Genomic DNA, 25264 nt, shown 5'->3' with positions numbered 1-25264 from the left:
TCTTATGGCTTTCTTATCAGCCAATGATGAGTTGGTTGTAGTGTCTACCTCAGAAATATCCTAGAAGCTAGAGAGATGGAAGAATAACACATTAGGGAAAACAAACATGAGTTTGCCTATTTGGCTAAGAATGTGTAGTTTAGTCTATTATTGTTGTCAGTGTGCCGAGGTACAGCGAAAAGCTTTTGTTTGCATGCACGTTAGTTGAAGAAAAGACTATACTTGAATATGTGAATACACAACACATCAACATGTGTTGCATCAAGTAAAATGAGGTAGACCACACTGAGTTTGTACACGGTGTGGTGCAGCGGTAGAGTTGCTGCCGCACAGCGCCAGAGACCTTTGTTTGATCCTGACTACGGGTACTCTCTGTGCAGAGTTTGTACATTCTCCCTGTGACCGCGTGGCTTTTTTCTGGGCCCTCCGGTTTCCTCCCACATTCCAAAGACGTGCAGGTTTCGAGGTTAATTGGCTTCGGTAAGTATTGTAAATTGTCCCCAGTGTGTAGGATAGTGCTAGTGTACTGGTCAGCGCAGACTCGATGGGCCGAAGGGCCTGTTTCCGCGCTGTCTCTCTAAACTAAACTAAACTAAATAGTGAAAACCAAGGTGAGTTTGCTTATTCTGGCTACGAATGTGTAGTTTAGTTCATTATTATTGTCACATATACCGAGGTACAGTGAAAAGCGTTTGGTTGCATGCTGTCCAGTCACAGAAAAGACTATCCCTGATTGTACGAATGCTCAACACAACAACGTGTGTTACAACAAATAAAATGAGGTAGACCACACAGAGTCATTACACAAAAGTCACTGCATTTTAAGCGCCACCTTGTACCCTTCAAGTCCAATTTTAAAAAAAATGTTAGTCTTAGAATCCTTGCTCTCCGGGCAAGGAGACAGACGATGGTTCGAGGGACGACAGTCGCAGCTGCAGCTGGGACTGTAAAATGGCACTAAAATGGCAACTCTTGCATATGGACTCAGTGGGCTGCTCTGTACATAGTGAACTAACATAGTGCATAGTGCTTATATCTGGTGATAGATTTGCTGAGCTGTATGCAATGAAAGTATTTCACTGTACCTTGTTACATGTGATAATAAAGAAACCATTGAACCATTAAAACATTTTTCATCATAAAAATGGGAACAAAAATTAGATTTTCACGTAAATCATAAAATTAATGAATCATTTTACTGATTTACGTCCAGTGAAAAGGAAGTTACTGGATAATATATTGTGTAGACGGATTTTATTTCTATCTATTCAGTTGGACAACTACGGGTTTCTGCGAAACGCTGTTAAGTACCAAACTAAACTTGTATGTTTTTTTATGAATAGGAATGGCCTTGAATCTACCATTTCCAAGCCTTTCAGTAATTCACAGCAGCTGGTCTCATTTATTTTAAGGTTTGCATAGTGGCCTTTTACAGGGGTGTCAATTCTAAAAGTGGAAAGGTTTCCATGGGATAAGACCGGGGCACTGTGTGTGCGTGGTGTTGAAGGCGTAGAATGTATTTGACACTCGGTGTTATCGATGCTCTTCATCTCCGCTTCACACGCTGTAAATGCAGCTTTTTGGGAACTTATTGCCCAGTCTGTTTTCTGAACTGTGTGGCATGGTGGCGCAGGGGTAGAGCTTGCTGCCTTACAGAGTAATAGACCCAGGTACGATCTTGACCCTGGGGTGATGAATGTACGAGGTTTGTATATTCTCCCTGTGACCACGTGGGATATCTCCGAGTGCTCCAGTTTCCTCCCACATTCCAAACACGTGTGGATTTGTATGTTGATTGGCTTTTATAAATTCTCCCTAGAGTGTAGGATAGTGTAGTATATGGAGCTCGCTGGTCGGTGTGGACTCTGTGGGCGAAGGGCCTGTATCAGCGCAATATCTCTAAACTAAACTAAATAAGCGAGTTCGGCATTCTGAAAAACGCAAGGAATCATGGGATTTGTCAAAGGTCAAACGCTATAAATAAAAATCGAACAAAGCCCTGTCGATACAGTGAGTATAGTTTGGGGCTTGGGGCTGGGCAAGAGAGGAGGAGGAGGTTGCTGCTGTCCGACGGGACAGCCAGAGCTGAGCTTGAGCCGATGGCTGCAAGTCTGGCAGCCCAGGGCCACCACGAACACCTCCGGACAGGGACGGAACACCGGGGATGGGTCATGGACGGCTCAGCGGCAACTCAACAGCACCCGCAGCGACGGAGAGCTGGGTCCGACCCCGACCACGGACAAATGGCAAGCCTGCACACAACGCAGCACCACCGTTGCCGAGACTGTTTATAGCTAGTGACCTATAACCTGGGCATGCGCAGTCGGAATACCGAACTCGCTTATTAAACTAAACTGAACTAAACTGGAAGCAGGAGATATAGATATCGGGCAGATCATTCCATACACACACCACCATTTGTATAAAAAAAGTTATCCCTCAGGTTCCCATTAAATCTTTCCCACCTCACTTTAAACCTATGTCGTCTGATTCCCCATACTCTGGGCAAAAGACTGCATTTATCCAAACTATTCCTCTCATAATTTTGTATAGCTGTGTAAGATCACCCCCCAACTTCCTGCCCTCCAATGAATAAAGTCCTAGCTTGCTCAATCTCTCCTTATAGCTCAGACCCTTAATGCCCTGGAAACATTCTCATTGATCTTCACTGCACCTTTTCCAACTGAACACAATACTCTAAATGTGGCCTCACCAAAGTCTTATACAACTGTAACATGACCTCCTAACTTCTAGACTCGATACTCTGACTACTGAAGGCCAATGCGCCAATGAAAGCCTTTTAGACCACCCTACCTACCTGCGACTCCACCTTCAAGGAACCATGCACCTGCACTCCTAGATCCCACTGTTCCACCAGACTTTCCAGAGCTCTACCATTCATTCACTGTGTAGGTCCTGCCGTTTTTAGACTTCCAAAAGTGGATTTTTCACTCCTACTGGTTCACTTTTCATGTGGCTTTATAATGAATTAAAAGTGCAACTAAAAATATCAGTGGTGATGGAGTGAGGACTTGAACAGAAGTGCGGATACATACTTGTCTGTTTGGTGAATTCATCTGTTTCTGATAGGGGAAGCCAGACACAAAAAGCTGGAGTAACTCAGTGGGACAGGCAGCATCTCTGGAGAGAAGGGATGGGTGATGTTTCGGGTGGAGACCCTTCTTCAGATAGAGGAAAGTCTGTTGAAACTTTGCAATACTTTTTATTTCTTGTGTTATCTGAAAAGAATCAGCAAAGTATAAATTTATTGCTGAAAGTGATCTTAGGAATTGATTTTCTTGGCGTTTCCTTTCAGGTGAAGGTAATGGTACGGATCTGTTCTTCGCATGGAGCTAATGATACATCTGAGTCGATGTCTTTTCTGAAGGTAGACGCTCGCAAAAAACAAATAACCCTTTACGACCCCTCTGTGAGCGGCCATTTAGGTTTTACCCACCGGAGAACAGTTGTCGCCGCTCCAAAAATGTTTGCCTTTGACGCCGTCTTCACTCAAGATGCCTCACAAGTGAGTTGAAGGAATATAAAGCAAATAGTTAAACTCGTTCGCAATTAATTATCGGCTTGCATTAGCCTTACACTCTTGTCTACTTTCAATTATCTGTACAGCCTTTCAAGTAAATAATTTATTCTTTTGCTTTAACAACCCTAGGCAGAGGTCTGCTCAGGAACAGTGGCAGAAGTCATTCAGTCAGTTGTGAATGGTGCAGATGGCTGCATATTCTGTTTTGGTCACGTCAAACTTGGTGAGCTTCCAATTTTTTTGCTGTTAATTATAGTGTTGGTCTAGTAATTGCATGCTGTCATCTTCTGCGACAATAACCCTGATTGCATATGACTGGATTAGAATTGTCATTTCAGTTGACTTTGCTGATTTACTGAATGCCGTTTCTAAATTATTTCTTGAAATGTCAATAAGAGAGAAAGTAATATGATTCAATGTACAGTGGTTAAAAATAGATTTTTGATGTTTTAGCAATGACTCCATTATAACAAATAATATGGCAGGGGGGGAGCAGTGGTAGATTTGCAGCCTCACAGCTCCAGAGACCTGGATTCAATCTTGACCATGAGTGCTGTCTGTATGGAGTTTGCACGTTCTCCCTGTGAATGCCTGGGTTTCTTCCGGGTGCTCTGGTTTTGTCGCACATCCCAAAGACATGTGAGTTTGTACGTTAATTGGCTTCTGTAAATTGTCACTAATGCGTAAGGAATGGATGCAAAAGTGGGATAACATAGAACTAATGATTTGTCAGCGTGGCCACAGTGGGCTGAGGGGCCTGTATAGTTTAGCATAGTTTATTGTCACATGCACCGAGGTGCAACAAAAACCTTTTTGTTGTGTTCTAACCGGTCGGCGGAAAGACTATACATGATTAAAAATCAAACCATCTACAGTGTACAGATACATGATCAAGGGAATAATGTTTAATACAACATAAACTCCAGTAACAGTCCATGTTCGAGTAACTCAGTCAGGCTCGGGAGAAAAAAGTTGCTGTATCTGTAAACTAAACTAAATCAGTGTAGAAATTAAAGGGGCCGAACGTTCAAATTTTACATTTCAATTGCAGGCAAGACGTACACTATGATCGGGAAGGACAATTCAACGCAAAATCTTGGTGTTATTCCATGTGCGATATCCTGGCTTTTTAAGTTAATAAATGAGCGCAAAGAGAAGACGGGCACTAGGTTCTCAGTCCGGGTCTCTGCTGTGGAGATCTGGGGTAAGGATGAAACCCTGCGGGACTTGTTAACTGAAGTGGCCAACGGCAACCTCCAGGATGGTCAATCTCCCGGTGTCTACCTCCGTGAGGACCCAGTCTGTGGGACCCAGGTGCATTTTATTACACTATATTAATCTTTACGGTTTTCATGTATATTGGTATTGTGACATTTCTGTTGTGCATCAAAGAATGTTTGAAATGCTCTCACTCTGTTTAAAATGTCACCTGCGCTCTCTCTCTCTCTCTCTCTTTCTCTCTCTCTCTCTCACTCACTCCTTGCTTTACTTTTTTTTTCATCTTTGCTCCCTCGGTGTACATAATTCATTACTAATTGCCCCAGAGACCTAATCTGTTGAGCAGAAATGCAACCTCTTCCAATTAGCAATGTTTTTTTTCCCTCTCTCTTCGCGTACAGCTTCAGAATCAAAACGAGCTGAGAGCCCCCACTGCAGAGAAAGCCGCCCACTTCCTTGACGCTGCAATTGCCTCCAGAAGGACCAGCCGGCCAGACTGCGATGAGGAGGAGAGAAGAAACTCCCACATGCTCTTCACTCTTCACATCTACCAATATCGGATGGAGAAGAGCGGCAAAGGAGGAAGTATGTATGTGTAGGAAGGAACTGCAGATGCTGGTTTAAACTGAAGAAAGACACAAAATGCTGGAGTAACTCAGCGGTCAGGCCTGAAAAAGGGTCTCGACCCGAAACGTCACCCATTCCTTCTCTCCAGAGATGCTGCCTGTCCCGCTGAGTTACTCCAGCATTTTGTGTCTATCTAAAGGGGGAAGTCCGTTCACTTTTAAAAGCCAAAGTCGTGTTTGTTTGTAGCATTAATGTCTTTTGTTTAATTTAGTTTATTATTGTCACGTGTACTGCGTTACAGTGAAAAGTTTACTTTAGATGAGTTTAGTTTAATTTAGAGACACGGTACGGAAACAGCTCACTGAGTCCACTGAGTCCACGCCGTCCACTGAACCGGAGCTTCCTGGAGAAAACCCACGCATGTCACGGGGAAAATGTACAAACTCCGTACAGAGAAGCATCTGTAGTCAGGATCGAACTCGGGTCTCTGGTGCTGTAAGGCAGCAACTTTACCGCTGCGCCATAGTGCTACCCAAGCTTTTTTTGTTGCATGCTATCCAGTCAGTGGAAAGCCTATACATACATGATTACAATCAAGCTGCCCACACTATACAGATACGGAATAAAGGGAATAAGGCTTAGTGCAAGATAAAGTCCAATAAAGTTTGATTAAAGATAGTCTGACGGTCTCCAATGAAGTAGGTAGGTCAGGACCGCTCTCTAGTTGGTGATGAGATGGTTCAGTTGCCTGATAATAGCTCGTTGAAACGGCCCATGAATCAGGATGTGTGCGCTTTCACACTTCTGTAAATCTTGCCTGATGGGGGAGAGGAGAAGAGGGAGTGACTGGGTTGCAACTCGTTCTGGATTATGCTGGTGGCCTTGCCGAGGCAGCGTGAAGTGTAGATGGAGTTAATGGAAGTGAGTGAGGTTGGTTTGCGTGATAATCTGGGCTGCGTCCACAACTCTCTGCCATTTCTTGCAGCCTTGGATGGAGCAGCTAGTGTTGTGATGCATCCCGATAAAATTCTTTTTCGGGCGCATCTGTTGAAGTTGGTGAGAGTTGTTGAGGGCAACTTTTTTGGCCATTGCTTTAATATTGCTGGTCCGGGACAAGTTGCTGGTGATATATAATCTGAGAAATGTAAAGCTTTCAACCATCTCTACTTCGGTGCCACAAATATATACAGGGGTATGAGTACCACTTAGTTTCCTGAAGTCCTGAGAGTGACACGGTGGCGCCGTGGTAGAGTTACTGCCTTATGGCGAGTTCTCACGGTGCGACCTGAAGCAAGATGTCACCCGAGTGAAGTGGTCGTGGTCCAGCACGAGTTCCGCACGATAAAGTGTTCCCACGATAAAGAGTTCCCACGGTACTCGGCAATTCTGTCATTTGTGCGACTGACTTGTCCGTCTCCCGATCTTTCCCGTTAATCGTGAATGAACATCGTGGACTGTAGTGTAGTTAATCACGTGGCACAAATGATGTCACTTTTTTTTCACACGCTATATAAATATCCTCCGTTCGTAGAATTCGCATAATTTATTTTATGGCTCTAAAAGAGACATGATTCCCACTTCAAACGAAGAGGGTGTAAAAGCTGTCTGCCACTACTTTTACATTGCAGCTGCAGGGAACAGACAGACTTATAAGATAAATTAAAGGTGACTGCAAAAACAGCACTTTTACATCTGTAGCATTGTATGTTTTAAAATCATGGATAACATTAAATTGTTCTCCTGTACATAAACTAATATATTGTTATAGTTACTCACATGAGCACCGGGGATACTCAGCAGCCTTCGTCTCCAGCAGGTTGCGCTTTCTCTCCCTATTTCTATAATCCTCTCTGGATTTGTCATAGAGAATCTCATTGAATTGGTACCACTCCACCAGTTCACCCTCTTGTTCCCTGTTGAAGTTATATGGCTTTACCTTCTGCCATCTAACCTTTATGTTCTCGTCTGCTGAGAATATTATGGAGGCAACAGCTACTGGGGAGGCAATCTCAAATACACCCTGATCACCCTCTCCCTGCTCCAAGGAGCCCACAGGCAGTGGTATCTCTGGCATCTCCTCTTGCCTCTCCACCTGTCTCTCTTGCTGAGTTTCCTCCTCATTTACCTGCATGGCTAAAAACTTTCCGACTTTCTTTGACCCCTTTCTTTGCGATTTTCTGAGAGGCATCTCTGCAAGTCTTACTGTGAAAAAGATTCTCAAACAATGACAATTAGGTGGGACGTCCTCGATGGACACATGGTCCATTGGCGATATTGAGACCACCTCTTTTACTCACCTTATGTCCCTTCTGTCAAGCTTCCGGGTTTACCGTTCGCAGGAGTTCCCACGGTATTCGCAAGTGTCATTACGGATATCGCACGGATATCGCACTGGCATCTGCGTCCATACAATGTTGCAACGCTGCTCAAGACACTCTTGGAGAAATTAAAAAATGTTTGAATTTTCTCCCGACCTTACCAAGTCACACGACTACCTGCCGTTAGCGCCACGGAGGTCCTCGGTGGTCCACGAATGCCGTACTGCTATCGCAGAAGGTTCCCACGATGTTAAATCTTGTTAGGTCTTGCTTCAGGTCGCACAATGAGAAAGCCCTTTAACTGTGCCGGAGACCCGGCTTCCATCCTGACTATGGGTGCTATTTGTGTGGAGTTTGTATGTTCTGTACGGTGTTTGTACGTTTTCCCTCTGGGTTTTCTTCGTGTGTTCCAGTTTCTTCCCACACTCCAAAGATGTACAGGTCTGTAGGTTCATCAGCTGCGGTAAAGATTGTAACTTGTCCCTAGTGTGTGTAGAATAGTCATAGTGTACGGGATGATCGCCGGTCGGCGTGGGCTCAGTGGACCGAAGGGCCTGTTTCCACGCTGTATCTCTAAAGTCTAAAATCTGAAGTCAATCCCAATCTCCTCGGTCTTGTCAAAAACAACATTGCATTGATTTTGTGCGTCGGCAGATTTGCAACGACTAATTGGATTTGCGCTCCTTGTTTTTCTCCGCAGTGTCGGGGGGACGCAGCCGATTACACCTGGTGGACCTGGGCAGCTGTGAGAAGGTTCTCAGCAAGAGTCGGGATGCCGGTGGTGGTCTTTGTCTGTCGCTCTCAGCTCTGGGCAATGTCATTTTGGCTTTAGTCAATGGTGCTAAACATGTTCCATACAAGTAAGTTAAGCTCGCGAGGAACTAGGGTAGTCACACAGGGTCTCTTGCCCAGAGTAGGGGAATTGAGAACCAGAGGACATAGGTTTAAGGTGAGGGGAAAAGATTTTTTATGAGGGGTAGCTCATTTTATGAGTCACTTTAAATTGACCACTTTGCAATTCCTACAGTGTTATCAAATGCTGAATACATTTGGAGTTAATCGACGAGGATGTTGCTAGGACTTAAGGGCCTGAGCTACAGGGAGAGGTTGGGTACTCGATCTTTATTCCTTGGAGCGCAGGAGGATTGGGGGTGATCTTATAGAGATGTATAAGATATGAGTGGAATAGATTGGGTAAATGCACAGTCTTTTACCCAGAGTAGGGGAATCAAGAACCAGAGGACATAGGTTTAAGGTGAGGGGGGAAAAGATTTAATAGGAACCCGAAGGGTAACATTTACACACAAAGGGTGGTGGGTGTATGGAACGAGCTGCCAGAGGAGGTAGTTGAGGCAGGTACAAACGCAATGTCGAAGAAACATTTAGGCATGTACATGGATTATGGGTCAGCATTATTACAACAAAGCATCTTATTATGAACATTTATGAACCAAGAGGTGGCTCTATAAGTAGAAACAATGAGCTGCAGATGCTGGTTTACAAAAAAAGTCACAAAGTGCTGGAGTAGCTCAGCGGGTCAGGCAGCATCTCTAGAGAACATGAATAGGTGATGTTTCGGGACAGGAGCCTTCTTCAGACAGATCTACGCAATCAAAAGACCATTTGAGCAGAATTAAGCCATTCTGCCCGTTGAATTTGCTCCTTCAATCAAGTCTTATACAACTGTAGCACTAAAACTTGCAGCATAACTAATCCCCAGTCAGTGAGCCGCCTGTACACTCACAGGAGCTTTGTCAAGATCTGTAGTGAGGAAGGGTGCATCCCAGCCTGCACTTAGCCATTCTAACAGCACAACTATTTACGGGAACCATGGCAAAGACCGAGGCAGAAATTAATGTTGGGTACATACCAACTCAATTTCATTTTGGCATGACAATTTTTTGGAAGATTATAAACGCTCCAGAATTCATGAACAAATTGTAAGATGGCAAGAATTTCAACTTTTAATTTGAGTCACAGACCACAGGGGATGCAAGACTGAATCCTGGAAAGGGCTCAATAGTCACAGCTCGGAGACATGGAGCTGAATTTTCTTGGCGAAAAAAGCAGCATGTTCACACACGCCATTATTAATGCAGCACTCACACAGCATATTGAGGGGATTAAGACATACAACATGAATTATGAATCTACAGAACAATTGACTCCTGCCAGTTTACACTTCTTCACTGTTTGCTTCCCAGAAATATTCTATCCCAGATATTTAATGACTGCTGAATTTGTTCATTAATTGATCATGATGCCCGGTGCAGAATGCTGATTAAGACATCCCTAAATATGACCATTGCCAACTGCAGTGCTAGTCAAACCGTTTGGCCTGGAGAAGGAACTGAACCTGTCTACATCACCTTTAAAGACAAAAAGCTGGAGTAACTCAGCGGGAAGGCAGCATCTCTGGAGAGAAGGAATGGGTGACGTTTACTGTCTAGACCATACCTGAAATGTCACCCATTCCTTCTCTCCAGACTCTTTTTGCCTATCTTCGGTTTAAACCAGCATCTGCAGTTCCTTCCTATACAGAACCTTTAGTCTGAGGTAGGTTCCTGACCCGTTGCGTCATCTATCCATGTTCTTCAGCGATGCTGCCTGATCCGCTGAGTTACTCCAGAACTTTATGCCCTTTCACTGAAACTGTCCAGTGGAAACAGGAACTGCACACCAGCACTATCCTACATACACAATGGACAATTTACAATATTTACCAAAGCCAATAACCTACAAACCTGCACGTCTTTGGAGTGTGGGAGTAAACTGGAGCACCTGGAGAAAACCCACGCGGTCACAGGAGGAATGTACAAACTCTGTACAGACAGTACCCATAGTCAGGATCAAACCCGGGACTCTGGCGCTGTCAGGCAGCTGCCCTACCGCTGTTCCACTGTGCCCCCCCCATTCATTTTCTTTACATTTGTACCACAATTAAAAACTCTCTGAGTCGCTTCTCGTGAAAAGTTTTAAAATTATGCTAAATATGTGGTTTTGTAATCATCAGCAGTGACATTTTGCTGTGTTGTACATTTTGTATAAAGGGATGTAAAATATTCCACAGGCAAGGAGAATAAAAAGCTTTCAGCTAACGTTCAGTGCTGCAGAGCTGGCATGAGTGAAGCACAGAATTATTCCCTTTTCTATACCTAAAATGAAACTCCACGTTAATTCCTGATTATTTGTGGGATGGGACGAGAAAACACAAAATAAAAAAATATTTCCGTCATGTATTTGAGGTTGAGTTGAGTTTATTGTCACGTGTACCGAGGTACAGTGCAAAGCTTTTACATAGAAACATAGAAAATAGGTGCAGGAGTAGGCCATTCAGCCCTTCGAGCCTGCACCGCCATTCAATATGATCATGGCTGATCATCCAACTCAGTATCCTGTACCTGCCTTCTCTCCATACCCCCTGATCCCTTTAGCCACAAGGGCCACATCTAACTCCCTCTTAAATATAGCCAATGAACTGGCCTCAACTACCTTCTGTGGCAGAGAATTCCAGAGATTCACCACTCTCTGTGTGAAAAATGTTTTTCTCATCTCGGTCCTAAAAGATTTCCCCCTTATCCTTAAACTGTGACCCCTTGTTCTGGACTTCCCCAACATCGGGAACAATCTTCCTGCATCTAGCCTGTCCAACCCCTTAAGAATTTTGTAAGTTTCTATAAGATCCCCCCTCAATCTTCTAAATTCTAGCGAGTACAAGCCGAGTCTATCCAGTCTTTCTTCATATGAAAGTCCTGACATCCCAGGAATCAGTCTGGTGAACCTTCTCTGTACTCCCTCTATGGCAAGAATGTCTTTCCTCAGATTAGGAGACCAAAACTGTATGCAATACTCCAGGTGTGGTCTCACCAAGACCCTGTACAACTGCAGTAGAACCTCCCTGCTCTTATACTGAAATCATTTTGCTATGAATGCTAACATACCATTCGCTTTCTTCTTTTGTTGCGTGCTATCGAGTAAGCGAAAAGGCTATACATGATTACAATTGAGCAGTCCACAGTGTACAGATATAGAATAAAGAGAATAATATGAATAATGTTTAGTGCAAGGTAAAGCCCAGTAAAGTCATGTTCATAAGTATATGTTCTTGGAGCAGAATTGGGCCATTTGGTTCAAGTTTACTCTGCTATTCAATTACGGCTGATCTATCTTTCCCTCTCAACCCCATTTTCCTGCCTTCCCCCCTCATAACTGCTGACATCCTTACTAATCAAGAATCTGACAATCTCCAACATAAAAATATCCATAGCCTTGGCCTCCACAGCTGTCCATGGCAATGAATTCCAGAGATTCACCACCCTCTGAATAAAGAAATTCCTCCTCATCGCCTTTCTAAAGTTACGTCCTTTTATATTGAAGATGTGCCCGCCGGTCCTGGACACTCCCTCTAGTTGAAACATCCTCTCTGTTTTCATTCTATTCTGGCCTTTCAAAGTCCGATCAAAGATAGCCCGAGGTTCTCCAATGAGGCAGACAGTAGCTCAGGGCTGCTCTCAAGTTGTTGGTAGGATGGTTCAGTTGCCTGATAACAGCTGGGAAGATAATTTAACGAATCATGAATATGTTTAATTGGACACTTTTCTTGTAGCTAAGTCTATTTGTTCTGTTGCACAATAGAGATAGCAAGCTCGCCATGCTGTTGAGAGAATCGCTGGGGAATATAAACTGTAGAACAACAATGATCACCCACATTTCTGACTCCCCTGTCAACTATGCAGAAACCCTCACAAGCATTCAGCTTGCAGCACGAATTCATCGAATGAGGAAAAAAAAGTCCAAGGTCAGTCTGGTTTTCAAGCTAAGTTACAAATGCTATTAATTTCAATTGTAATTTCATTTTATGATCGTTTTATGGTGAAGAAGATTATTCCTTGCAGTACAGGAGGATGAGTGGTGATCTTTATTTCTTGGACCACAGGAGGATGAGGGGTGATCTTATAGAGGTGTGCAAGATCATGGAATGATTAGGTTAAATGCACAGATTCTTTTGCCCAGAGTAGGGGAATCGAGAACCAGAGGATATAAGTTTAAGGTGAGGGTGGTCACAAAGGGTGGTCTCCAAATCTGAGGAAGGACATTATTGCCATAGAGGGAGTGCAGAGAAGGTTCACCAGACTGATTCCTGGGATGTCAGGACTTTCATATGAAGAAAGACTGGATAGACTCGGCTTGTACTCGCTAGAATTTAGAAGATTGAGGGGGGATTGCTCCCGATGTTGGGGAAGTCCAGGACAAGGGGTCACAGCTTAAGGATAAGGGAGAAATCCTTTAAAACCGAGATGAGAAGAACTTTTTTCACACAGAGAGTGGTGAATCTCTGGAACTCTCTGCCACAGAGGGTAGTCGAGGCCAGTTCATTGGCTATATTTAAGAGGGAGTTAGATGTGGCCCTTGTGGCTAAGGGGATCAGAGGGTATGGAGAGAAGGCAGGTACGGGATACTGAGTTGGATGATCAGCCATGATCATATTGAATGGCGGTGCAGGCTCGAAGGGCCGAATGGCCTACTCCTGCACCTAATTTCTATGTTTCTATGTGATGGGTGTACAGAACGAGCTGTTGGAGGAGGTACTATCTCAATGTTTAAGAATGGATAGGACAGGTTTAGAGGGATATGGGCCAAATACAGGCAGGTGGGACTAGTGTGGATGGAGCATGTAGGTTGGCGTGGGCAAGTTGGGCCGGAGGGCCTGTTTCCACACGGAATGACTCTATAACTCTATGACCTTTGGTACACAAAAATGCTGGAGAAATTCAGCAGGTGCAGCAGCATCCATGGAGCGAAGGAAATAGGCAACGTTTCAGGCCCGAAACGTTGCCTATTTCCTTCGCTCCATAAATGCTGCTGCACCCGCTGAGTTTCTCCAGCATTTTTGTGTACCTTCGATTTTCCAGCATCTGCAGTTCCTTCTTAAAAACTCTATAACCTTGGTGCAGTAAGGATTAAAAGTAACTTTTTAATCTTCATCTCTCCTGTTAAGTTTGTGTTTGTATTTCCTGTGTAAAATCAATCAGTTTTCTTTTTGAACATAGTATGCCTCAAGTTCTTCAGGAGGAGAGAGTTCTTGTGACGAAGGTCGGATTCGGAGACCGCCACTTTTACGGCCCTTTCATGCAAGAACCACAGCTCTTGATTCAGACCTCCCTGCATTAGGAATGTCCAGTGACCCTGATTACTCTTCAAGCAGTGAGCAATCGTGTGACACGGTCATTTACGTTGGTCCCAATGGCGCCGCGCTGTCTGATCGAGAACTGACGGATAACGAAGGGCCGCCGGAGTTTGTGCCCATCATCCCTTCCCTCAACAGGAGGAGCGAACCTAAGAGGGTCAAGGAGGCTGGTGTCGCCATCTTGGGTAAGAAGAGTGAACGGGACTACTTCAAATGCAACACCTTTGCTGAGTTGCAGGAGAGACTGGAGTGCATTGATGGAAGTGAGGAACCCATCCGATTTTCTTGCGAGCAAGGGCTATTCATCTGCAGCAGCAGTGCAGCTGGACCAAGGTTGGAGAACACACAATTTATCTCGGTGCAGGAAGTGGCACAATGTGCAACGACATTGGAACAAGTACCGTCTTCACACGTGCATGGAAAATATTCTTCGGTTGAAGAAGGGCAGAGTCTGGAGCCTCTGATTCCTGCAACGCAACAGAATGGATCCCCCGTGAAGAGCCCACCTCACTCATCCCACTCCCTCACGGCAGAATCTTTCCAAGCGCAAGGCAGGGCTGAAGGAAGCAAAGGGGATTTAAGCGGGGATAACGAGGCAGGAGGCGTCAAGGAGACTGTCTCAGCCGCCTTCTACGTGGCCAGATCCAACTGCCCAACAGCAGTGGAGCATCCACAAGCGGCGATAACACCTGTGGTGCGGGACAAGTTGTTCTTCACTCGGAGACCTTTGCCGAGCCCCGCCCCGCCCCCGCCCCAACCAAAGGACAGACAGAGCGTTAGCTCAGAGTTCAGTGGCAGCGGCAGCATTAGAACGCCCCCTGTAGGAATGAGCCATCAGGCGGCAAGTAAGCCCGAGCCCACTGCAACCGAGGGGGGCACGGCAGGTTACAGGAATGGATGCCAGCATTCCGGCGCGTCCGGCGTGGGCTGCCGGAGATCAGCGCTGTGGAGCGGCTGCGTGGATCGGGACGTGTTAACCACCACGGTGACACTGCAGCAGCCGGTGGAGCTGAACGGAGAGGATGAGCTGGTCTTCACCGTGGTGGAGGAGTTGTCCTTCGAAGGCGTCGGTGGTCGGCCGGCCAGCATCATCAGCTTTAACAGCGACTGCTCGCTGCAGGCTTTAGCTTCAGGCTCCCGACCAGTCAGCATCATCAGTAGCATCAACGATGACTTTGAAGCTTATACCTCAACACCGACCAATGCTGGGGCAAACCTAGACCCCACTGTGCCGCTGACTGACGACTCCTTTTGCAACTCCTCAATCAGCTCCTGGCTGAGTGAAGTCAGCATCTGTGCCGTTGAAAGTGATGGAGCACAACTACCCGACACCTTTGTTGTGCAGTCTTGCTACAGTTATGGTGGGAACTCACTGAGGCCTTTTCATTTGGACTCAGCTGCTGGGCTGCAAGACATTGCTGCACCAATGGCACTGGCACAACAAAGCACCCTGATTGACAGTGCATTCTGCCCTGCTGAACTTGACAATGAAATCCCCAGCACAAGCCGACTTCTTCCCAGCGCCAACAAAAGTTCCAATGCCTTAAGTTTATCCAAAGCAGTGAATGGGACTCACGATTCAGCTGTATGCAGGACGAGCGCCCATTGTCCTGGCCCAGCAACTTCCGAAGATGATTCTGTTCACTCGTCCAGTCTTCCCAGGAAAATACAGCCTACCTCATCCGTGATCCATAGCAGTAGCACAGTACAATGCGGAGAAACACAACGGCAAGGAGATGAGCTTGAGGATCCTTGGTTATGTCGCACAAACAGCCAACTGGAACCAAAAACAGAGGACCGAGAACTTTCAATCAAGCCTCCTCCCAAATCTAGTACAAACTGTCAAATGAAGCAACAGATGAAACCTGCCCAGGGTACGGGGACCATTCCGAGGCTGAGCAAGTTTCAGACAACCGTCTCCTGCACGCAGCGAGTTGTGTACGGATGTGAAATGGCAAATAAAGTGGCCGTGGTTAGCAGCGGCGCCGGCGCAATTGCCAGAAAAACTGAAGCCCCGGCGAGAGTATCGCAAGCCAAGAAAGGCAATGCAATGGTCGCAACCATGCCAATAATGCACACCAGCGCCAATGCAGGAGCTGTGCCCAAAGACCTATGGGACACGTGCAGCTTGAGGTCGACAAGCAGTAAGAAGGCAGCAGCGGCCAAGGCGAGCATGTTGCCGCGGTTCAACGGAATGCCGCCTGCCCCTCCCGTCCGCAAGTCAAGTCTGGAGCAGAAAAACAGAGCCATGTTGCTAACCAGTGTCCAGAAATGTACCAGCCCAGAAGCTGTTAAGGTATTAGCACCAAAGTTAGAAAATGAAATAGATCGGACGCTAAATGTGTCTCATTGCTTGGTTGAAGATTGCAGTAGACCCCCAGCAAACATCAAACCCGAGCAGTCCCCTGTTAAAAACGTTTCTGCTTCAAAATCCAGAATGCCTAAGCCTGACCCGATGCATCGCTGTGGCAGTCAGATGTCACTGGAGAGATGTGATAGTCTATTGTCGGTGGGATCCAAGACCAGTGCGGCCAAGGAGAGTGGTCACCCTGCCATTAGCAACAACGGCAGAGGTGGACGGTCGGTTCCGAGGCTCGGTGTGTCACCCTCGGCTCCGGTAGCGGCAACCCCACCTGTCTCCATGGTCCCCGTGCCAGTGAAACCCAATCAGACCAAATGTGCCTCCAACAACAAGGCTTTGGTGTCGGGAAGTAAGTGTCGGAGTCTTTCCACAAGCGGAGCGAAGGGGCTGAGCACTTCGGTAAAGTCGTTGACTCAGTCGGTGGGACGCAGCTCCAGTGCTCCATCGAACGGGAAGGCGGTGGGTCGGTCGGCGCAGGTAGCTGCTTGTAAACCCGGCAAAGGAACTATCATGGGGACCAAGCAAGCGGTACGGGCAGCGAACAGCCGCGTCTCCGAGCTGGCCTCTGGAGTCTCCCCCGGAAAGACGAGCCACTTGAGAGGATCGGCCGATTCGGACAGCGGCAATGACAGTGGGGTCAACCTGAGCGATGAAATCACCCAGATACCGGTCCTGCCCTCTCCGTACAGTAAGATAACGGCTCCCCGGCGGCCTCAGCGCTACAGCAGCGGGCACGGCAGTGACAACAGCAGCGTGCTCAGCGGCGAGCTACCGCCGGCCATGGGGAGGACGGCCCTCTTCTACCACAGCGGTGGCAGCAGTGGTTACGAGAGCATGATCCGCGACAGTGAGGCCACAGGGAGCGCCTCATCGGCTCACGACTCCATGAGTGAAAGCGGGATGTCCTCGTCCAGCCGAAACCGAACCGCAAAGTCCCCCAAGAAGCGGACAACAGGTAAGCTTTTTGCACGGTTTATTTTCAGTGAATAGTGATCTTTAAATAGAGAACAATGAAAGCTGAACTTTTAGCAAACAATCAGAAACTAATTATTCAATCTGCACTCCAACAATCTTAGTTAGTTGGTAAGTTAGTTAGTTTTGTTGATTAGTTTGAGTTTATTGTCATGTGTGTAGAGTACAGTGAAAAACATTTTTGTTGTGTGGTAGCGGTGTAAATCTGCATCTGCAGGTCCTTGCTATAATACACGATTACAATCAAGCCATCCACAGTGTACTGAAACAGGGTAAAGGGAATAATGCAACTTAACTGTTGATGATAATTATGCAAAGTGGATTCAACAGGAACAAAGAGCATTTGCATGGTTTCACCCAGAGAGTTATTATTCTCGCCAATAGTTCACAAATACCAAGATGCTTTCTTTGGACCAGTCACTTCGGTACCAACGTCCATTGAAAAGTTGGCCACGCCACAACCTTGTCAGAAAAGAATCTGTGACCTGAAAAGGCTTGTGAAAAGAAATTGTTCAAAGGTTGAAAGAACATTGTTGAGCTGCTATGCTGCTGAAGACATGGACAAGTCACCAAGTCCTTTCTAAGCCGGCAAACCATCTAACTTGGAGACCCAGATAATCTGGTGAGTGTTAAATTTAATTCCGTTCATGTATAGTCTAATATTGTCTGAACTAGACCGAAGTAGAATGCCCAAAATTATCTGAAAAAAATGGTCTTAATTTCGCAATAATACTGAATTTGAATTGTCTGCTTTCAATTGTACAACATATATGCATGCGATTAACAATTTGTAATTTGTTCCTTTTGTTTCCACAGGTCCATTCTATAAAGTGAATGCAATTGTGGAAAATGATTTGATTCTCTCTGTAAACCTGGATAAAAATCAGACAAGATGGAATCCACTACTGCAGAGGAATCACTGCGACAGACATACAGTTCAGATGTTATTAAATGAAAAAGAAAATTAGTTGACAGCATATATTTATACTCCAACGGCAAGCTATAAATCTATGCTGTTATCTGCTAGCAAACTTTGTCAAATTTATTTGCCAGATTTACAACAGTATGTGCATTTCCAAAATACTTAATTAGCTCCTCATAGTGTTTTGAGAAGTTCTGAGGGTGGCACAGTGGCGCAGCGGTAGAGAGGTGGCACAGTGGCGCAGCGGCAGAGAGGTAGCATAGTGGGGCAATGGTAAAGTTGCTGCCTTATAGCACCAGAGACCCGGGTTCAATCCTGACTACAGGTGTTGTCTGTACGGAGTTTGTACGTTCTCCGTCTGACCGTGTAAGTCTGTGCTCCGGTTTCCTCCCACACTCCAAAGACATCCAGGCTTGCAGGTTAATTGGCTTCGTTAAAAATTGCAAACTGCCCCTAGTGTGTAGGATAGTGTTAGTGTTAGTGTTCAGGGCGATTGCTGGTCGGCACAAATTCTGTGGGCTGAAGGGCCTGCTTCCGTGCTGTATCTCTGAAGTCTAAAGTCCAAAGAAATGATTGTGAAAGTTGCTATGTAAATGCAAATCTTTCCTCAATTTAGTTTTGAACAGCCAGCCAAGAGCCTTAAGCCCCTGTCCCACTGTACGAGGTAATTCAAGAGCTCTCCCGAGTTTTCCCCTGATACGAATTCAGAGAATGTCCGTAGCGTGTCCGTAGGAGTTTGTGGATGTCTCGTAGCGGCTCGTAATGCTAACGGTAGGCACTCGGGACATCCGGTAAACTCGTGACGTTTTTTCATCCCTGCAAAAAATGTCCACAAGTAAAAAAGTACTTGTGAAGAAAAAAATTGTTACTTTTTACTCGTACGAGCCTCTAAGGGACAGCCACGAACTCGTACGGACCCGCTACGGACATTCTCCGAGTTCGAATCGGGGAAAACTCGCAACAACTCTTGAATTTCCTCGTACAGTGGGACAGGGGCTTTAGCTGCTGGAATACACATCAGGTATATGTGCATTGCTGGGTACAATATTTCATTTATTTATGTGAATAGTAGAGGGTCAAGTAAGTGTTAAAGTCTGCAATCTTTGCTATGGGAGTCGAGAGGTTTGGTCACCAAAACGTATACTGAATATCGGGTTGCAAACTTTAGCTGTAGGTAGGGTAACTAGTTGTTTTTAACCCCTATATTATGGCAGGTGAACTGATAACCCCTTAGGATACATAGCTATAGTCTGACTGTGTGGAATGAAGGCATTTTCCCGATATCTATAGACTTTAGAGATACAGCGCGGAAACAGGCCCTTCGGCCCATTGAGTCCGTGTCGACCTGCGATCACCTTGTACACTAGCACTATCCCACACACTTGGGACAATTTTACCAAAGCCAATTAACCTACAAACCTGTACATCTTTGGACTGTGGGAGGAAACTGGAGTACCCGGAAAAAACCCACTTGGTCACGAGGAGAATGTACAAACTCCACACAGAGAACACCTATAGTCAGGATCGAACCTGGGTCCCTGGCGCTGTGAGGCAGCAACTCTGCCACTGTGCAGCCATGCCACCCCAACAGAAGCCGTAGCTGTGCCCAATTTACAGAGGATTAAAAAGACAAAGTAATTCTTAACGAGGCACTCTTTACTTATTGAATGTGTTTGTTATTGCAATCAGCATGGAGCGAGCAGTAAACCCAGTCAGAGGTACCTGAATTAACAGCTAATTAAAAGTTAATGAGGAATAAGCATTTAAGTTAATGCCAGTCCCTGCCCGAACTATGTGAATGTTTGCATCAGTAATTCTGGACCATTATCTTAGAAACATAGAAACATAGAAATTAGGTGCAGGAGTAGGCCATTCGGCCCTTCGAGCCTGCACCGCCATTCAATATGATCATGGCTGATCATCCAACTCAGTATCCCATACCTGCCTTCTCTCCATACCCTCTGATCCCCTTAGCCACAAGGGCCACATCTAACTCCCTCTTAAATATAGCCAATGAACTGGCCTCGACTACCCTCTGTGGCAGAGAGTTCCAGAGATTCACCACTCTCTGTGTGAAAAAAGTTCTTCTCATCTCGGTTTTAAAGGATTTCCCCCTTATCCTTAAGCTGTGACCCCTTGTCCTGGACTTCCCCAACATCGGGAGCAATCTTCCTGCATCTAGCCTGTCCAACCCCTTAAGAATTTTATAAGTTTCTATAAGATCCCCTCTCAATCTCCTAAATTCTAGAGAGTATAAACCAAGTCTATCCAGTCTTTCTTCATAAGACAGTCCTGACATCCCAGGAATCAGTCTGGTGAACCTTCTCTGCACTCCCTCTATGGCAATAATGTCCTTCCTCAGATTTGGAGACCAAAACTGTACCAATACTCCAGGTGTGGTCTCACCAAGACCCTGTACAACTGCAGTAGAACCTCCCTGCTCCTATACTCAAATCCTTTTGCTATGAAAGCTAACATACCATTCGCTTTCTTCACTGCCTGCTGCACCTGCATGCCTACTTTCAATAACTGGTGTACCATGACACCCAGGTCTCGCTGCATCTCCTCTCCCCTTTTCCTAGTCGGCCACCATTTAGATAATAGTCTGCTTTCCTGTTTTTGCCACCAAAATGGATAACCTCACATTTATCCACATTATACTGCATCTGCCAAACATTTGCCCACTCACCCAGCCTATCCAAGTCACCTTGCAGTCTCCTAGCATCCTCCTCACAGCTAACACTGCCCCCCAGCTTAGTGTCATCCGCAAACTTGGAGATATTGCCTTCAATTCCCTCATCCAGATCATTAATATATATTGTAAATAGCTGGGGTCCCAGCACTGAGCCTTGCGGTACCCCACTAGTCACTGCCTGCCATTGTGAAAAGGACCCGTTTACTCCTACTCTTTGCTTCCTGTTTGCCAGCCAGTTCTCTATCCACATCAATACTGAACCCCCAATGCCGTGTGCTTTAAGTTTGTATACTAATCTCTTATGTGGGACCTTGTCGAAAGCCTTCTGGAAGTCCAGATACACCACATCCACTAGTTCTCCCCTATCCACGCTACTAGTTACATCCTCGAAAAATTCTATAAGATTCGTCAGACATGATTTACCTTTTGTAAATCCATGCTGACTTTGTCCAATGATTTCACCACTTTCCAAATGTGCTGCTATCCCATCTTTAATAACTGACTCTAGCAGTTTCCCCACTACCGATGTTAGACTAACTGGTCTGTAATTCCCCGTTTTCTCTCTCCCTCCCTTCTTAAAAAGTGGGGTTACGTTTGCTACCCGCCAATCCTCAGGTACTACTCCAGAATCTAAAGAGTTTTGAAAGATTATTACTAATGCATCCACTATTTCTGGAGCTACTTCCTTAAGTACTCTGGGATGCAGCCTATCTGGCCCTGGGGATTTATCGGCCTTTAATCCATTCAATTTACCCAACACCTCTTCCCGGCTAACCTGGATTTCACTCAATTCCTCCAACTCCTTTGACCCGCGGTCCCCTGCTATTTCCGGCAGATTATTTATGTCTTCCTTAGTGAAGACGGAACCAAAGTAGTTATTCAATTGGTCCGCCATATCCTTGTTCCCCATGATCAACTCACCTGTTTCTGACTGCAAGGGACCTACATTTGTTTTAACTAATCTCTTTCTTTTCACATATCTATAAAAACTTTTGCAGTCAGTTTTTATGTTCCCTGCCAGTTTTCTTTCATAATCTATTTTTCCTTTCCTAATTAAGCCCTTTGTCCTCCTCTGCTGGTCTCTGAATTTCTCCCAGTCCTCCGGTATGCTGCTTTTTCTGGCTAATTTGTACGCATCATCCTTCGCTTTGATACTATCCCTGATTTCCCTTGTTATCCACGGATGCACTACCTTCCCTGATTTATTCTTTTGCCAAACTGGGATGAACAATTTTTGTGGTTCATCCATGCAGTCTTTAAATGTCTTCCATTGCATATCATTGCAACCCTTTTAGAATTAATTGCCAGTCAATCTTGGCCAATTCACGTCTCATACCCTCAAAGTTACCTTTCTTTAAGTTCAGAACCATTGTTTCTGAATTAACAATGTCACTCTCCATCCTAATGAAGAACTCAACCATATTATGGTCACTCTTGCCCAAGGGGGCACGTACAACAAGACTGCTAACTAACCCTTCCTCATTACTCAATACCCAGTCTAAAATAGCCTGCTCTCTCGTTGGTTCCTCTACATGTTGATTTAGATAACTATCCCGCATACATTCCAAGAAATCCTCTTCCTCAGCATCCCTGCCAATTTGATTCACCCAATCTATATGTAGATTGAAGTCACCCATTATAACGGTTTTGCCTTTGTCGCACGCATTTCTAATTTCCTGTTTGATACCATCTCCAACTTCACTAGTACTGTTAGGTGGCCTGTACACAACACCCACCAGCGTTTTCTGCCCCTTAGTGTTTCGCAGCTCTACCCATACCGATTCTACATCCTCCAAACTAATGTCCTTCCTTTCCATTGCGTTAATCTCCTCTCTAATCAGCAACGCTACCCCACCTCCTTTTCCTTTCTCTCTATCCCTCCTGAATATTGAATAACCCTGGATGTTCAGCTCCCAGCCTTGGTCACCCTGGAGCCATGTCTCCGTGATCCCAACTATATCATAGTCATTAATGGCTATCTGCACGTTCAACTCATCCACCTTATTACGAATGCTCCTTGCATTGAGACACAAAGCCTTCAGGCTTGTTTTTACAACGCTCTTACCCCTTATACAATTATGTTGAAAAGTGGCCCTTTTTGATTTTGTCTGCCTGCCACTTTTACTTTTCACCTTGCTACCTATTGCTTCTACCCTCGTTTTACACCCCTCTGTCTCTACGCTCACACATTTAAGAAACCCTTTCCCTTTAACTCCATCCTCCACTATCCCATTCGACACCCCACCCCCCTTATTCAGTTTAAAACCACCCGTGTAGCAGTGGCAAACCTGCCTGCCAGAATGCTGGTCCCACACCTGTTAAGATGCAATCCGTCCCTTTTGTACAGTTCCCCCTTACCCCAAAACAGATCCCAGTGATCTAAGAATCTAAATCCCTGCCCCGTGCACCAGTTCCTCAGCCACGCGTTCAGGTCCCGTATCTCCCTGTTCCTGCTCTCGCCAGCACGAGGAACTGGAAGCCCATCTTCAAGGAGTTCTGTTTAATTTAGAGATACAGTGTGTCAACTGGCCCTTCTGCCCAAAGAGTCTGTGCCGACCAACACTCACCTGTACCTTAGGTCTATCCTACACACTAGGGATAATCTTGAATCTTTACTGGTCAATTAACCTACAAACCTGTACATCTTTGGAATGTGGGAGGAAACCGGAGCACCCGGGGACAACCCAAGCGATCAAAGGGAGAGCATATAAACTCTGTACAGACAGCACCTGTAGTCCGGATCAAACCAGGGTCTGTGATGCTGTAAGGCAGCAACTCTACCGCTGTGCCACCTTGCCGCTCCATGTTGGTTTTAGGCTGACTGAAATGATTACCTGTAGGATGGGATGAATCTTTGGGGAAGTAAGCTGTTTTCTACACCTGTACTATTCTTTGTGGTTTGTTAACCATAGACCATAAGACGATAAGACATGGGAGCAGAATTAGGCCATTCAGCCCATCGAGTCTACTCTGCCATTCAATCAAGGCTGATCTATTTTTCCCTCTCAACCCCACAGACTGCTATGGAGGCCAAGTCAATGGGTATTTTTTAAGGCGGTGATTGCCAGACTCTTAGTTAGTCAAGGGAGAATTTGAATTTGAATGGAATTTATTGAATGGAATTTATTTGCCACACAACCAGGGTCGGTGGAATTTGGGTTGTCAGCAGCGGTACAATAATAAAGAACACACAACCACAATAAAAATGTAACACAAACATCCACCACAGCATTCATCACTGTGGTGGAAGGCACAGAACTTGGCCAGTCCTCCTCCATTTTCATTTCCCCCCGTGGTCGGAGGCAAGAGAATAAGGCTGAGTGGGAACGATAGATGAGTCATGATTGAATGGTGGAGTAGACTCGATGAGCCAAATGGCCTAATTCTGCTCCTATGACTTGTTATGTTATTCTCCTGTTTTTTTCCTGCAACATTTGACACCATTCATAATCAAGAACCTATCAATCTCTGCTTTAAAAATACCCAAATGTCTTGGGCTTCACTGCCGTCTGTAGATAGCCCCATGGCGTTAGTTCTCCCAGGAAAATGTTGTGTAGCTTAGGGTTAGTTAGAGAAAGCAGAGTAGCTGGATTCCCATATGAATCCAAAGCTATGGAATGATCAGCACTCTTCCATGATGCTTTGAGATGTAGCCACTCAGTATCTGAAGAAATCCAAAAGGCTTTCCAAGGGACCAAGACTCAATAAATGGTGGACCACCTTGGATGGGACCCATCACCAGCAATTTTTATTGACTTGTAAAATACAAAAGAACAATCATGTGCTAGTTGTTTCTGATAAAAGTTAATTGTCAAAATAGTTTAGTTGTCCGAATATTTTTGCACAGAAATGTGAAGTATTGGTAGTAATTGCACTTACAATATATTTGCAACATGTCCATCTCATTCATTAAGTTGTACAATCTATCACATGGTAGCAGCTCGGAGAACTACAATTTTATGTATTCTACTTTTGTACTGAGTAATAACTTATTCATTTGTAATATTTTTCTAGTTATTCAGTAAACTATTCTCACTTATGGCTGCCTTGTCCTTTTATTTAATATTGTCATTGCCTACATATTTTTTCACTCAGTTTTTGTTAAAAGCACTTGAGCTAATGTGGAATTATACTAACTTCCCAGTTTTATTCGACATGGCGTGGTCTCACTGAGTTTCCAGATAAAATCATGATACTCAAGTGAAAGGCATCCTATCTGGAAACCAGCAGCAAGAGCATAGCCAATCTCCACATGATGTATGTGCACTTTCTCAATAAATGTACTATTTGCAGTAGCCGCATGCAACATTGTGCATAATTCCAAAGATGCCTGTCAATCATCTGGATGCATGATGCAGATAACAATTCATAATATCTCAGCTGCTTGCTTTTGATATTTTTCACAATTAGAAAAATTTCAGCCAGTGACTGGCAATATATTGAGGTTTAGTTGACTGTGACTGAAAGATGCAGGTAGAACGG

The 25264-nt window shown here is 45.2% G+C and overlaps 1 protein-coding gene across 5 annotated transcripts in view; it reads left to right on the top strand.

Annotated features, from left to right (window-relative positions):
* Nucleotides 1-25264, top strand: part of kif26a (kinesin family member 26A) — a 160009-nt gene that overhangs the window by 122380 nt on the left and 12365 nt on the right. For 3 of the 5 annotated variants that reach the window (XM_033027043.1, XM_033027044.1, XM_033027047.1), the window contains 7 exons: nt 3317-3526; nt 3671-3764; nt 4593-4855; nt 5161-5344; nt 8345-8504; nt 12280-12442; nt 13695-17148. In XM_033027043.1, the coding sequence (XP_032882934.1) occupies nt 3317-3526; nt 3671-3764; nt 4593-4855; nt 5161-5344; nt 8345-8504; nt 12280-12442; nt 13695-17148 (4528 nt within the window). Of the gene's footprint in view, nt 1-3316; nt 3527-3670; nt 3765-4592; nt 4856-5160; nt 5345-8344; nt 8505-12279; nt 12443-13694; nt 17149-17549; nt 17788-17981; nt 18346-25264 lie in introns of those variants that run through there. The other 2 variants (XM_033027046.1, XM_033027045.1) reach the window with 2 other exon arrangements.

This window comes from Amblyraja radiata, chromosome 9, assembly GCF_010909765.2.
Source record: "Amblyraja radiata isolate CabotCenter1 chromosome 9, sAmbRad1.1.pri, whole genome shotgun sequence".
Taxonomy (NCBI): Eukaryota; Metazoa; Chordata; class Chondrichthyes; order Rajiformes; family Rajidae; genus Amblyraja; species Amblyraja radiata.
The sequence above is the reverse complement of the archived record's forward strand: the minus strand, read 5'-3'. Positions and strand labels throughout refer to the sequence as shown.